Source organism: Dinoponera quadriceps, unplaced genomic scaffold, assembly GCF_001313825.1.
Source record: "Dinoponera quadriceps isolate SergipeBrazil2010 unplaced genomic scaffold, ASM131382v1 scaffold586, whole genome shotgun sequence".
NCBI classification, from domain to species: Eukaryota; Metazoa; Arthropoda; class Insecta; order Hymenoptera; family Formicidae; genus Dinoponera; species Dinoponera quadriceps.
The window spans coordinates 1061167-1077051 of NW_014554764.1; the positions used below are offsets into that span (position 1 = coordinate 1061167).

General features: G+C 43.9%; 1 protein-coding gene across 1 annotated transcript; it reads left to right on the forward strand.

Annotated features, from left to right (window-relative positions):
• Positions 1-587: 587 nt before the first annotated feature.
• LOC106741663 (myosin light chain alkali) lies at positions 588-4637 on the forward strand. Its single transcript, XM_014613897.1, has 6 exons — positions 588-667; positions 957-984; positions 2140-2448; positions 2827-2913; positions 3246-3314; positions 4278-4637. The coding sequence occupies exons 1-5, from the start codon at positions 665-667 to the stop codon at positions 3275-3277; spliced, it is 459 nt and encodes a 152-aa protein (XP_014469383.1). The 5' UTR covers positions 588-664; the 3' UTR covers positions 3278-3314; positions 4278-4637.
• The last annotated feature ends 11248 nt before the right edge of the window (positions 4638-15885 follow it).

Consider the following 15885-nt stretch of genomic DNA (forward strand, 5'->3'; position numbering starts at 1 on the left):
GGGGGGGGGGGACACCTCACGATATCTACGTTGCGCGCAACGGAGTTCGATCCGCTCACACGCGGAACGGCTCCTCGGTGGTGCGGTTTTCGCGAACACGTCGCTCATTCGCGAATCAAGCGGGTAAAAATAACCAGGCCGCGCACACGGCCGATTTCCGTAACTTCGCGTGACTCGGTGCGTTCCTTAGGTGGCGGCCTAAGCGTTGTTCGAATCTGCAAAATTCTGTAAAATATAACATCTCACGATCTCGAATCGCCTTGTTGAATTTCTCATAAGCGGACTCAGCGGGTTTAACGGGTAGCTCGACGAGGATGATCGCGCGGCCTGGTGCGACGTCGAAGGCCAGCACCGAGTATATTTTTGCCTGACGCGTCCACCGGGCGCGGCAGATCTGGCAACCCTGACGCCTCGGAGCCCTATTTAACGTAGCAGGAAGAACATCGGCCTGGCGGTCGCTTCTCGTACTGTTTTTGGCCTGCGGCGTTGCCATGCCCGATTCACATCTCGCGCCGAGGAGGTCTGGTCCTCCGCGCGATTCTAGTGTATCCTGATCGCAGCGACATCAGCGACAGAAATAAAATGAGTAAATTTGGGCGCTCTCGGTACCACTCCTGGCTCAAACTTCATTCGGTTAACATCCAGTGGCACCAGACGATCGACAATGGTAAGTCCCGCTACCTGCTCAGCTGCCTCTGTTCCTTTCACAGGGTGTCTTCCTAACGTCTTCTTCGTGAATTCATTATCAGCATCTCACCTTTCCGATAAGCCCTGATTTTTAATCAATCTTATCAAACGATCGTTACTTGATCGCTTTAAGTGATAATAATAGATCCGAAGTTATGTAATATATTAATGAACTACGAATAGAGACCCTTGTAAGCTATTGGTAGTAGTTTCAAGTTAGCGAATTATAACGTTTCGACGTAATTGAAGGATCTCTTCTTGTATTTCAGGCAGACCTCAGCGGCAAGGATGTCGAAAGTGAGTAAAACGATCTCTAAATAGCTTCCTCTATATTTTCGGCGCGCGTACCAGACGGATGTGCAATTAATAAAGACGAACTTACATCAGTCAGTGAAGATACAAGTGACTCATAATTTTATTAACTTTTTACTGATATGTGATGCAACCAAGAGAAAGTGGACAAGGTTCAGACGGAAAAATGTAAAATTCCCATCGCAATCAATCGACAGTAAAGTGCGTGTCAAATTACATCACGTAATTAACCCTACGACATACCGTGGTAAAGTATAACGCACACTCTTGCTAAATCTGTTTTATTTCATTCTGTGATTATTTTATCAAGCATATACAATTTACGTTTTAATCTGATTGACAAAATGTGCTAAAAAGAAAATGTTAATCGCTTTTAATATTAAAAGATTTTCATGCATTAACGTTTAATCTCAGTATCAAATATTCAAAAAAATTGTTTCGTATAATCCCTATTAATATGGCAAAAAGCTAAAAGTTTCCAAATTCGTCGATTTTTCTGAAACATCAATTCGCAATTGTCGAATCCGATGGATAATAAATGCGAATTTCCCTCGTTACTTTTCGAATTTCTATATATTACATGCCATTTTTAACGTTACGTAACGACTCATCGGGTAGAAGGATGCAAGCATTCCGCGAGCACGTCAAAAATAGGTTGGTAGGCTGTTCTTATATGGTTCGGCGGGGGTAATCTGACCCACTACTTCCACCAGCGAGTTCCTCAATCGGCAGGTTGGGGGGGGGTGTCTCCCGAAATAGAATAATATTTTTGAATTAGGTACGCACGCGGTACTNTAATCTGACCCACTACTTCCACCAGCGAGTTCCTCAATCGGCAGGTTGGTGGGGGCTGTCTCCCGAAATAGAATAATATTTTTGAATTAGGTACGCACGCGGTACTCCATGCCTACGACTGGTATTAACCTAGATTTCGCATCTCGCGTATTTAAAGTGCGAGCCACATACCGACGACCGACAAGAGCGAGTATATCTCTAAGATTCCTGCGGAATCGCAAAAGTATCGCCTGGTCATCAACGGATGCGTTTGCGAAAATATCCGTCGCGACATACTTCCGTAACTTCTGACGTCGTAACGAAAGTATCTAAGAAGCTATTCTAAGAAACTATTTTTTTTTAAAGGGGCAGAATTCGCCTTCTCCATTTATGATAGCGACGGCACCAACGTCATCGACGCTGTTGACCTTGGCAACGTCCTTCGTGCGTTGAACTTGAACCCAACGAATGCCACCATCGAGAAGCTGGGCGGCACGAAGAAGAAGGGTGAGAAGAAAATGAAACTGGACGAATTCCTCCCCATCTTCAGCCAATGTAAAAAAGACAAGGAACAGGGATGCTACGAGGACTTCCTCGAGTGTTTGAAACTATACGACAAGCAGGAAAATGGAACCATGCTCGGCGCAGAGTTGTCTCACACGCTTCTGTCGCTTGGTACGATTAATTTACACGATTTATTCGATTATCTGAAACATATGAAATAGTTACCAGTAATTATACTTCTGCGTTTGTTCCTGCCGAAACATAACGTAGGACATTTAATAGACACTTTTTAAAAGTTCAACCATACGATTGCTAATTTGTTGACTAATATTGCAATATTATAATTATTCCTGCTATAACTATAACAAATTATAATAATATTTCAACATTATAGAGTCTATATATATTATACTTTCAATGTAATTTTATAATGAAACTTTCAAATTGTAAACATGTTCAGCAAAATTGTGTGCCCGACTCTGTTGCAGCGAGTTAAAACTTTAAGTGAATAACAACTTTTAAACGAGTAACACAAGTACTTTGTTATAGGTGAACGTCTGAATGACGCGGAATGTGATGAAGTGATTAAGGACTGCATGGACCCAGAGGACGACGACGGTTTCATCCCCTATGCCCGTAAGTATCGATCTGTTTTTACCTAAGAACCGTGAATGCGTCCCCCAGAATAGACGAAGAGTGTTAAATCATCCGCATCCGTGAGTCACGTTGACATAAAGCACGTTAGTTTGATGAGAAGACCCCCTCCCCCCCTCATCTACTCTGTAAAGTCCCCCGGTTTGTCGATGTTAGAAACCCACCCGTGTACATTACAAGTATAGTCGAAAAACTCATCCCCCCCCCCCCCCTGATTCGCACCCCCGGTAACTCCCGGCAACGTGAAGAGATCGCTCGGACTATATTCGTTCCCTCCCCATCGTTTGACACTTCCACATTTTTGTGTTTCGCAGCCTTCTTGAAGAAGATGATGGTGCTGTTGTAAGCGATCGAGGTGTTATCGAGACAAATGATCATCCATCGTGAGTACATCCTGTAGTACAAATCCGCGCTTCTCCGCAACTTCTTCGCTTTCTGTCTATCTGTCTGTCTCTTTCTCTTCTTCTCGTTCTCTCTGTATCTATTAACGTCCGCTTTATCCGTCTTTCCTCGTTGAGCACACTTCAGAATTTATAGGACGCAACGTTGCAGTTCAACAGGGATGCTGAAATCGATAACTCGCTTCTCGCGCGGAAACACGTTCAAAGGTTTGCTCGTACACGAGGTCAATGACTCGACGAGATCATTAAAACAAAATAATGCGAAAATAAATGATGTGAATATAATCTATAATGTTTATGAATCGTATTATACGTTACATTTATATATAAATTTTTAATATAGTCGCATAAACTATTACATAAAAAAGCATTATATAGGACATAATATCACATTATTTATTCTAATTCTGTGCGAAAAGTTTTGTATTTTGTTACTCGCGACTTTTAAAATATAATAGGTGCAAACATCAAATATAATAGGTATCTAAATAATTTAGATCTATTTAATGACTATATAAATACATGTAGTATATAGTTGGTACATATAAATTTAACGCGCACGCAAATAGTTTGCTGCTTTTATATCTCCGTCGAGTCCTAAGACTTTACATATACTTCTGTCACAAAGCAATGTTCTCCAGATTCTTTCGCAGCCTAGTCATTGTACGCAAATTATTAATGCTTATTGTACGTGCATATTGCTGTTACGTATTTGTCGCTTCGCTACTGAAGAAAGCAGACATGGCGACACAAAATTGAACGCTGTTCCGCTGTCTATATTCGAACGGTGCGATTAAATCATACGCGAAGTTTCACGCAGACTAATTTCTGATCTCTGCCTTTAAATGTAGCCGTGTCGAAAACTTGGCCATTCGTCGATGCGCTTGCGTTCCATCTTCTCTTCCGCGCAGAACAACTATACCGATAGTCTCGTTTTGTTCGCAGCGTTCCTTCGTAAGCTGTGCGAGAGAGCGGCGGCGGCGGCTGACGACAACGAATGAACAACAAGATCGCCGGTGCTATCGGCATCCACCCGCTACGCTCCATATCAACGAAGGACACACATTTGCCATATTCGTTCGTCACATTCGCTATACTTCTCATCCCCCCGGTTCTCGTTCATCGCGCGATTACTCAATTCACGATTTGCGTGCGAGTCGCAATCCGATTTTCAAATCAGCATCGCCGAGACGTCCAACACATTTCAATACGGTAGAGGAAGCAGGAAAGAAGGAAAATCCACGAACATCGAGCGCAAAAAGGAAAGGGAAGCAATATACGACGACCGTGACATTTCGTTTCGAGTGCATGCTAGCATCGTTATCTGATTCGGTTTCACACACTGTTGCAACGCACAATGTCTCATGTTAAATATACAGAAAGACGTCTTAATAGTGCAGCATTGTACGAAATCGAACGAAACGGTCGGTGTTAATTTACTTCTTACTGTTAATAATAATGTAATAAATCGTTCCTCTCGAAATACTGGAGAGGATTAAAAACTGCCGATTATTTATTTCAAGAATATCCCTAATAAATTACATTCCCCATAAGTGTTATCGATTGAATACCTATCACATTTGCCGTAACTTTACGATAAGAGGAGCCATTAATACAGACTTTAAAATATAGGATAACATTTTTTTCCGCACCTTCTTGCTCTACACAGTGAAAAAAAATTCACAATAAAAAGTTTTGTGATAAATTTAACATATTTCACATGTCCCAAACGGTCCACATAAATTTTTGTGTTAGTTTAACGTAAGATGAATATGTTGAAAAATAATACAAATATTACGTCAAAAATTAATACATATTTAATATTCATAATATGTTGATCGATAATGAAGTATAAAGTGTGTTTAATTTACACACATTGAATATCGGAAGATTCAACACAAAATATATATCGAGATAACACAATATGTTAAATTAACACACGGGTATATTAAAAATTTAACACAACAATTTTAACAATGACCGATTTTTTATTATTATCATTATTTTAACGCAAGTACAAAGTAATTTTTTACTGTGCACTTGATCGGTAGCTCGGGAAAAACAGATACGATAAACATCGTCGAAAGCTGCCGAAAGACGTAGCCACGCTATGTAAAGCACACATTAGAAAATTAGCATCGATAATATTCGAATCAGGAAAGAATCCGTGTCGAAGGGATCGACCAAGGTAAACCGTAGTCCAACATCCGGACGTGAGATCGGCGTGAGATTTAGAGCGATTGATGCTATTACAGTTGGACAACCGACTTGTTACCGCGCCAGGCTTCTTAAAATATCCCAATCTATCATTTCAACGCGCCAGCCAAGTCGTTCGAATCGAGAAGAGCCGGCCTGTCGCGGCGCAGCATCCCTCGAGAGCGGCTCGATCGATAAATCCCGCGGATTTCAATCTCTCGCACGTCGTACCTGCCGGCTCGCTGATGACGAAGCGCGCGTCGTGGGTGGACGACGCGCGTTCGTTCGTACGCATTCGGCAGGCTTCGCGGAGCGGTCGTGTGGGGCCCTCCGCTCGGCCCCGGCGAGAGCCGAGTCAGTCAGTTCAAACGCGTCTTGAGCGCCGCGCGTCTCGAATTCTCCCCCGCGGTGTCAACGCGTCCGTCGTTCGACAGCTTCGCGCGCTCTCGACGCGTATTTTACGCGCGCGTGTAATCGGGCTTGTTTACGTCGTCGGCGCAGTGCGCGCGCTCGGCGTCGCAGCGGAAAGAAAGAGAGAGAGAGAGTAGTGCTTCGACGACGACAGAGAGGAGCGACCCGACGAGGATGACGGACGTCCAGGTCCAGAACCCGGGCAAGGACGACGCCAGCGGCAGGCTGCAACTGAACGACGCGGCCGTCCAGCAAACAGGTTGGTCCCGCCGCACGCGGTTCCGCGTCGCTTTCCCGACGTTATTTCCGACCGAGCAACCTTGACGCGCGATACGGTGGTCCACGGACGTAGATTCGAGCGAACGAGATAGTAGAATAGAGAGAGAGAGCGGTCGCCATTTTGACCCGACACGCGTAGACATGATCTCGAGGAAAAATCGCGCTTTTCCGTTGCTATTGTCCCAGCGCACCGCTCTGATCTTCTCACGCGATGAACCGCCGACGGATGGGACCGCACGGATGCACCGGGTGCAGCCGCGAGAAGAGCGCGCGCGTTTCCTGACCAAGGTCGATCACCGGACGATTGGTGACTATAGTCCATATTTTTCATCGCTTTTATTGACAAAAGTGTTTCCCACGAGTGGCTTAGAAACCATCTGATTGGCTGCATTGATAAAAGTGAGTTGAAAATATAGGCTCGCACCTTTTTCGAAGTTACGTATTTCGTTGAGAATAATGCGCGGCTGAATTCCTCTCAGAACAATCTGAGAAACGTACAGACTCAACTGTATCGATGTGGGACACCCCTCAACCGTTAACATTCTGAAAACGTCTCTGGAGTTCTCTCCTAAACCTAATACCTTGCTGCTTGATTTCGGTGCAACGTTCCTCCCGATGTTATCGAGCCCGCGAATTAGCTGGCGTTGATTACATAAACCGGAAGAAATCCTCTTTCACACCCAATGCGGTTAACTTTCGGGTTATTCGCGGCAACGTGATTCTTGTAATTTGTTGCGTCGCGTCACCGTATATTCGCGAGATCGCGTCGCCGCAGCCCGTAAATTTGTCACGCGTAGGACTTCGAGGTGACACACAATCCGGCAGCTTTCCGATTTACCCGTCGGCCGGGCAAAAATCCCGGACCAGAGGATTTACTTTATCGTGCGGGATTCTTTGTACATTAACAATTTATCGGTTTTATTGCGGTCATTTCGCTGAAAACGTCGCGCGCTGAAAAATAATCCCACCACTTGACAACAAGTCGTCAACAAGCGGTCCCATTCATCGTATACAAAACAGCACGCGTAATGTCTGATGTAAACGTATATCGGTGAATGAGAGTTATTTTCGGAACAGAAGGATGCCCAAGGAGCACCCCTCGTGCGACGTTAACATTCGCGCGTTTATCGACTAGCAAATCGAAAACAGAAAATCGGCTTTTCGCTCCCTATCGCGCGCAGATAAAACGCATTTTTTTATTGATAAGAGATAAGACGACACGATATAGATATCCGCGTGGTATATCCGTAACCGTTTATAATTGAAAAGCCACCGATATTATTCGTACACGATCCACGTAAAACAATACACGTAAAATGCACGAGGGTTATTACTCCGCTCAATCGCGATCGTATCAGTCATAGCCGTGATATCCACCTGCTGTTTACGAAGCACGATAAAATATTACGTTACGCCCTGCCCCCCCTCTCCCTCGGCATTAATTATTAAGGGGACCCGAAGACAGACACGCGTGTGAGAACCGGCAAGAGGTATCATTACGATGCTTGCATAGATTTATGAGGAAGACTGTACGGCGGCCTCAACGTCTCTCCGGGGGCATTATACTCGGGGAGCGATGAGAAAATCTAGCGTGTAACATAGCACCGTATGACTGGGAAGCTTTTTCCACTGTGCGCCATTCAGCCCGGCGCCTGCCGCCGACGGAATCGCCCGTAATACGGAAATCGTCACGTGTCGGGGCAGGCACTCGAGTTTCGTTTATTGCCGTCCGCGCGTAGGGAGGTTTTACAGAGACCGGCTCGTCCGCATGCCGTACCTGGCACGGTGCAGCCGCGAACTCTCTTCGCCTCGCGTTATCTAAAGTGTCACGGCTCATCTGACATTTGCACTGTTGCAACCGCATGTGACGCAAGCGGCAGATAAAAAGTCGCTCGTCGCGAAAATTCTGCGAGCCGAATCAAGGAAAAAGAAAGAGAGAAAGAGAGAGTAGCGTATACTTGTATCCTGGGATCATTGCCTCTTAAGCTTACGTTATGTTCACATTATGATGGTTGACTGCTTGGTAAAGTAAGAACAGTAAAACATCGGTTATTACGAAACAGAAAAGATGAAAGAAAGAAAAAGAGTTGGAGGTGCGCGTTGAAATAAAAACCCTACGTAATTACGAGGAGCATTTCGTGGTATTAGCCTCGAAATTACGTAGGGTTTTTATTTTAATGTGTACTTCCAACTTTGGTAATGCGTGGTTAACAGTGTAAATGAATAATAAAGTGACGATATTTCCATCTATAAGAACGATCAGAGAGAGAATTAGCGAGAATGACCTGGCCGCGGCGGGTCGTGCCGCAAATCGGGACCTTAAATAGGTCCTCAAGGTCGTGACGATGAGTAACGATCACGTGAGCGCGATCGCGAGCTCTTTCCGTGAGTTGCGGCGAATCTCAATAGGAAATCGCCGCTGTTTCCTGGCTCGCCGTCGGTTTACTCGCGAGGTCATGACGGCAATCGAAGCCTCGTAGCGGATCGTCGAACCCCGATGCGAACGTCGGCTTCATCGCGGCAAACGGAGCAGAAAAATCGGAAGGACGGCCAATTAGGAGATTGATGAGCGTCAATGAGCTAACGATGTTTCGTGGGCGTGTAATCGCCGCGGAATTACCAGGACAGCGTCCGTCCAAGCTGGGCTTGAAACGGACGAGCGTGCGGACAGCATTCTCAAATGGGACGGTGCTTTGGGCGGACAGGCGTCCGCTGTTTGTCCACCGCTTCCGGACGCGATCAGAAGGGGTTATCCCAATTACCGGCGACGGACGAGCCGACGCAATTTTCCGACAGAGCTTCCGTCGCTTCGCGATTTTCAACGTTTTAACGCGAACGAGCACTGCGAACAAAAATACGATATCGAATTGTCGTTATCGGAGGTTGTCTTATGTGTTCGGGTTAAAATTCGGCCGCAGCCGGTTGCGGGGAATCAATTTGAGTAATTAATCTGGAATTTCGCGGAAAGGGAATAATTACTATGAAATCTCGACTCGCACGAGCCAACGGCGATCCAACGACCGGCGCAATTCTCTTTGTCACTCGCCGCTCCAAGCTGATCCTTCGTCACTAGCTGTTACATTGCGGAGATTAATGGCTCGTAACCAGTTGTGTCTAGTTAACGCGCGAGTACCTAGAGTTACGTGGATACTTAACGTTACGCGAGTACGAGGCCAAGGTTCTGCTCGTTACCCACGTCCCGCTTCGGGCCCTAACACTGGCCATTATTGAAACACGCGTCATGTATTTGCGCACCCGAGCCTCGCTCCGTGTGTACACTTCGTGTTCCCTGCATGAAAGCGAGAAGAAGAAACCACGAATTTATGTATCAAAGCTCTCAGATATTCAGTCACGAAGACTGAAGCAAAAACACTCATTACCTTCATTCAACGTGTCTTCCCTCGTTATACGCGGATCCTTCCTAATCATTCTTTCGATTTGCAAAAGTCATCGTTCACTTCCTCCCCGAGCAAGACATCAAAGCAATAGGCTGTACCTGTTGCGAAAAATGGGATATCGGCCGCGATCGGTTAGTTTCACGCGAGCCTCGATAACGTGGGGCCGCCACTCGGGCCGGTAGGATAAGCGCGAGGCATGCGATGAACGTCGGTAGATTTTCGACGCGTTTCGAACACGCTAACGATAATGATCGCCGGCGTCGGCGAGGCTCGGGGATGAAAAAGAGTTGTGCAAACTCGCGAATCGGCGCGGTATCGACCAAACTCACAGCGAAACATCGCAACGACCTGCCGCAAGACACGACATTCCGGCATGTGACGGGACCCATTAGCGAGGAAGACCTCATGGTCGGCCCGAACCTCAACCCGCATCTTCAGGTTCAGCGACCGGTCGCGCGCTCTTCGGTGCGACGCACGCGGAAAAAAGGCACTCTCGCCTCGCTTAGCGAGAAACTGTCATTGAACGGCACAGCGAACGTTCAAGCCGAGGGAGGAAGGGCCTATACAGAGAGAGCCCGTCACGTTCAGGAGAAACTCGGCCATGCGATGCTCCAGTTAATAGGTGTCAATATCTGGCTTCGGCTGCGCGTATGCGTGCAGCGACGCCAATTATATTTCACGTACTTCGGCTACAGCACAGGCACGCGGGAGAGACTGATACATCTCGGTCGCGCTAGCTTGATCTAAAAGGCAGATTAATTAAAATACGGTACGCGCTGAGAATTAAGTCGTACGGCTGTGGACGTGTGCGCGCAGTTGCGCTCGGGCTGCAAATTCGTCCGCGATATTTGTGATGCGGTCCAGGTAGAACAAATTTCTGAAAGACCTTTTAAAGATATCTATAAAAATAGAATGTCTCTCGGGCGTCTTTGAGACATCTTTTGGAAATTTGTTCTGCCTGAGAGCGTATTCTCTTGAGTTGAATCGGTGAAAATGTCACCAATTGAATCAGCGAAACCGTATTCACCGATAATTAGCGAACAATCACTAATTTTTCGTGGAAACTCTTTCACTTGGCTCTTTTGTCTAATATTTTATTGATTTTAGTCAGTGAAAAGATTCACCGCAAAATCACTGTTATGCGAACAGAAATATATAGACATATGCATTCAATCATATGTTGTATTCAGCATAGTTCGTATGATAGCAGGCTCAACAGCTAGAGGTTTCCGTCGGAATGAGCATGTCTCTTCAAATGCGATATAGATCAAATATAATCAAGAATTTCAGGCAAAATCATTGAAATTATTTTAAGAGTGAGTGACTAAGATAATCAAAAAGAAACAACAAATAATATCTTTTTTCGCCGTTTCTGCAGTTAGATTTCTCCGGCGGGAACAGTTGTTATTGCTATTAACAGACTTCTGCAACGAAATTTTAAATTGATTTACAGCGATGTAACTATGATCACTAGTGACTGCTTCTCGGTGATAATACATTGATTTGCAGTTTAAAGAGAAGAGAAAACGACCGGTGAGGAGAAGAAACAATTCACGGTAAAAATTGCCGGGAAACCTGTTCGCCTCGATTATGCACACTCGCCGATTTATCGCGGCGTAATGGCCACGCGCACTTGTAACGAGTGACGGAAACAATCCGCCGTTACGTGCGCGCGCGTCAAGGATGCACATACGGGACAAAAGTGTTCTCTATTTGTACGAGCGCGCGAAACGTGCACACCGATAACAGTTCGAGCGCGCACCGCGCGCGCGACAATTACGTCAGCTTTAAAATTATATCTTGCTACATAATCGCCGGAACCGCTTGCGCGGATAAACGGGCAGGTAATAGACAACGTTAGATAGACCTCTCGCAACGTGCGCCGCGACTGATCTGTTAATGAGAAGTCTGCAAGGTAGACCGCTTATCGTCAGGGAAAAAAGAAACCGCCTTCGCCGAGCTAATATTTGCCCGTGATGCCGCGTAGTATACGTACGTGATAAAAATATTACCTTCTGTGAAATATATCTACAGGTTTGTCCAAGAAAAGTACATAATATGGAGCGTCGTAATGGCATGATCGCGTAAATGTATTATATGCAACATCTATTAAATACATGTCGCGTGCGCTGAAAATAAAAGTGGTTAATCTCATTAAAATCTATAGTTACTTTTTGTTGGAACATATGTATATATATATTTATTTATTTATCACTAACACTTGATACAAAAGTACATCTTTTGATCATAATTCTTTCACTACTTCCAGTTGCAAATATTAAATAAAATATTTGACAAGTAAATAAGTAAGTAAATAAAAAAAATGTATATTTAATTCGAAATATATATAGGCATACAGATTAGACGCATGTTTTTACCTATGAATATGTAAAATCAAGGCAATCTCGGAACACGTGACATCATTTGGACTAACTTCGGTCATGATAATCGATGATGTCATATCTCATGAACGACTGTAAGTGGCTGGGAACGCGACATTATGTTCGTTTGGGTTTCGCGACTTGAGCCGGCACATGCGCGATTATGGTTTCATATCTAATATTCATGATGTAGACAAGAAGAGGAATCACAAATATGTTACAAAAGAGGTGATCGTATGTTTCTTCAAAAATGCGTATTCGTATCGCGAAAGACAAATAGAGAGTATCCACTCACATGAAACATACATGCGCATATATTAACAATCAGGTTCTGTTGAATGTCAATGTGAATTTCAGGCATGTGCGAAATAATTCACCGCTTTTCGCGGAAACTAAGAGCGTTCCGAGACTGAAGTTTCCAAAACTCCACTTTATGTGAGCATATTGACGTGTTGATTTATCTAAAATAATTATTTCTTATCTTAAATCGTGGTACCCGAAAGTAATTTTTATATGACGATATATACAAACAATTTTTATTGAGTAATATAACACGCTAATAGTATAATTTACTCGATTTCATTGAAACGACTGGAATGTACGCATATTGAAGCTAAAATTTATATTCAACGGCAATGAATGAATAGTTTGGTCAGACTGGTATTTTTGAACCCGATGAGATGATATTTTCTAGTCCGTTTATGAATGTCTTTCACACGCATTTTCAGTAACATGTGACTCACCTAGTTTTTCATAGGCGGTAGTCGTTTTGGAATATCAAAGGATATTGTCCTCCTGACAAACAAACTTTCGTAGGGACTTGAAACTTGAAACTTTGCGTGAGTCAGCGGCGGGCGAATTTTCCTTGCGTCGAAAGTGCAGTGTGCTAGTGTCAATATGCCCTTCCGTAATGCACCTTGGTGACTCAAACCAGGAAAGGGAGCGCGTAGTCGTACAAAGGGCGAGGGTAGAAACCCAAGAGGGGTAGACGCGGGAATCGATAATAAAACGGCGCGGCGACGCGCAGCATCCGTGGTGCTACGACGGAGGCGCCGGACGTTTAAGGTTTGCTGAATTGCATCCTTTTACTGGACGGGAAAAATGCATAGGAAGAATCTAAGATGTTGGCAAGAGATTCTTGTAATTCGCGAGAACGCGTTGGTTTTCCAAATCGAGTTCTTTAAGAATCTGCGTCCTGCGGAGATGCAATTTTCCGTGAAGATGAAATTTTTCCACGAAATCTCAGGGCATTAAAAGCGAATAGTGAGACGAAACGCGAATCTGCTAATGAAAGTTATATTTCTCGCGACGTATTCTTGTCCGAGATAAATTGAAAGCTAGAGGTAACCTCATAATTATCGCGAATAACTTCCACGAGGGAACGACGGAAGAGTGACGTTTCGGTTAGATATCATGTTGCACAAGAAATCACTAATTGTTCTCTGTGATCGTTAAACGATTCGATGTCGTTCATGGCGCGTTTAATGAGTCGAGGTAGCGGAGCGACAGTGATCGTCTTTAATTTGCTCGAAACGATCGGTGGACACACCCATGTCAATCGTCATTATATGTCTCGATGTTTAGGCGTGACCGATTGTCTGTGCAAGACTGCCGTTGTACGACAGAAAAAGAGGGAGATAGGGAGGGAGAAAGAGAGGGATATCGCCTTACCGTTAATTTTACGACAAGCGGCTAATGGACCAGATCGTCATGTCCCGATCGTCTAATCGTTCATGCCTTATTGACTCAACCGGCACGAGCTGTCCGCAATGTCGAAAAAAGCCTGCCTCAATTAGCAGTCGTTGCCGATCGAAGTACGTTTTTGCGCAAACGTAAACGAGCGCGTTACTTTATAGGGGCTACCACAAAATTACAAAGGCGCTATTTTTGTCCATCGACGTTCTCTTCTGTGAGAAAGAAATATTCCCCACACACACACACACACACACACACACACATATAAATGACACACGAGGAAAACTATTTAAACAATTCGAATCTAGATGTAGTTAACTGTGTGTATTATAATTACAAATGCCAAAACGTAATTGCGGTCGACTTGTTATTCCCCGTAGGTAGGTAAAAGTTACATAAGCAATATGAATTTATCCATGTGGATCGGAACAATAATTTCAAAGTTATTGTGATATTGCGTGTTGAAGTGCAAACGTTCGTTGAATCTGGATTATCTGCGTAATTAAGCAAGACAAGTTTCGCGCGACGACAATCGTCCCGTGCGTGGAATCTAAATGTGGATGAAGAGAGAGAGAGAGAAAGAACACGTGCGTGCGTGCGAGATTGCATGACTGCGTTTCAACGTGAGTCCGCCGAATCCAACGGCTTTAAACAGGTAACGGTCTACCGGTCTACACGCCAAGAATAGCGACGTGTCACCTTTTCGTTATCCACTGACTAATTCCCAACGATGCAATGTAAATATAGTGTCCTGTTTGCTAACTGCGCGATACGCTGACTGTCCAATTCACGTCCGATTCCTGTTTCTGCTGCGATATTTCTACCATTAACTACCGCTATGTTATATATCATAAAATTATAGTATAATTATGGAACGTTGGAAAAAAGGTTTGACGAAAAGAGTGTACCTCGACATGTTCCATCAGAGGCAGATGAAAATATGAGATACTTTCGTATCTACGGACTCTTAAAAACACAGTGCGCCTGTTATGTATCAAACATATTGAACCAACATATATAATTATATTGATAACATGTATTGAGTTACCATAGATCAATATAATACAACAATAGTAAACTTTGAGGTGAAAATACAGATCGCGATATGCAAACTCGATCTTTCATGGCGTATATCGCAGTAATACGTGCGTTGACATTATCAGCGAAGATAAGCGCATAGTTAATAAAACTACGTTAACTAGATAGCGACGCTCGAGATTTTTATCGGGCACGAGAAGTAATTACACGCTAAAATTTCTCACGTACGAAAAAAATACGTTTAACGTGCAAGTTTTTCGAGGACGATTATAAAATTGTCACGTGTCGAGTGTATAAAAAGATCACGGTCACAGGAATCGCCGCTCCGGATATTTGTGGAAACGATCTCCCGTGCTTTTATGACTATGAAAATCCGATCAATTTGTCTTGCAATCGAAGGGGGATTTTATTCGTTGAGTGTGGTGTAAGGGTGGTAACCTTTACACCACACAGGCATTATGATACCGTAGACGCGTCTCTTTAATTTATGATTATCATATCAATCTGAAATATCTAAAATATACGCACGGAGAACAATTTTTTACTGGCACAACAAATTTCTTAGTTACTATGGTGACAGTAACCAAATTTGTTTGCGCAACAAAAATATTTGTTAAGAATATTAATTGCTTTTGCTAAATATATGGATAGCAAGATAATTTAATTATGTCAACTAAATCTTATTATTATCGCAACGACGTTTTGTTACAACAACAAAGTTATTTTTTTCGTGTAACAAATTTTCTTGTTGTCACCATAGTAACTGACAAATTTGTTGTAACAACAGAATATTTGTCTTCGTGCAGTAATATACAGAGCAACGTTAATGTTACTCTATGGACTAATATTTTCCATCTCGAACGGCGAAAACATTCAAACATCATGTGATATTCAGATTCGTTGATCCACTCAGGGAAACCCAAGTACGGAGATATCAATTTTGCAGTCTGCCTTTGGCTTACCATGTAATGAATATCAATAGCAAGCTGAACTGCGTTCGTAGGGGTAAAAGACGGGCGAGACTATCGATTCTCATCGATACGAGAGAGTGTCCACTGGTTTAAGAGGGAGGGCACCTTGTAGGGCTTCCATCGGGGTAGATTAGCGCTCTTCGAGTGAACACAAGTCAACGTAGGAGCTCGATACTCTTACACG

Excerpts from the sequence above, each read along its gene's own strand:
- LOC106741663 (XM_014613897.1), top strand. Across the intron at positions 2,449-2,826 it reads TCACACGCTTCTGTCGCTTG|GTGAACGTCTGAATGACGCG; the intron begins GTACGATTAATT and ends ACTTTGTTATAG. Across the intron at positions 2,914-3,245 it reads CGGTTTCATCCCCTATGCCC|CCTTCTTGAAGAAGATGATG; the intron begins GTAAGTATCGAT and ends TGTGTTTCGCAG.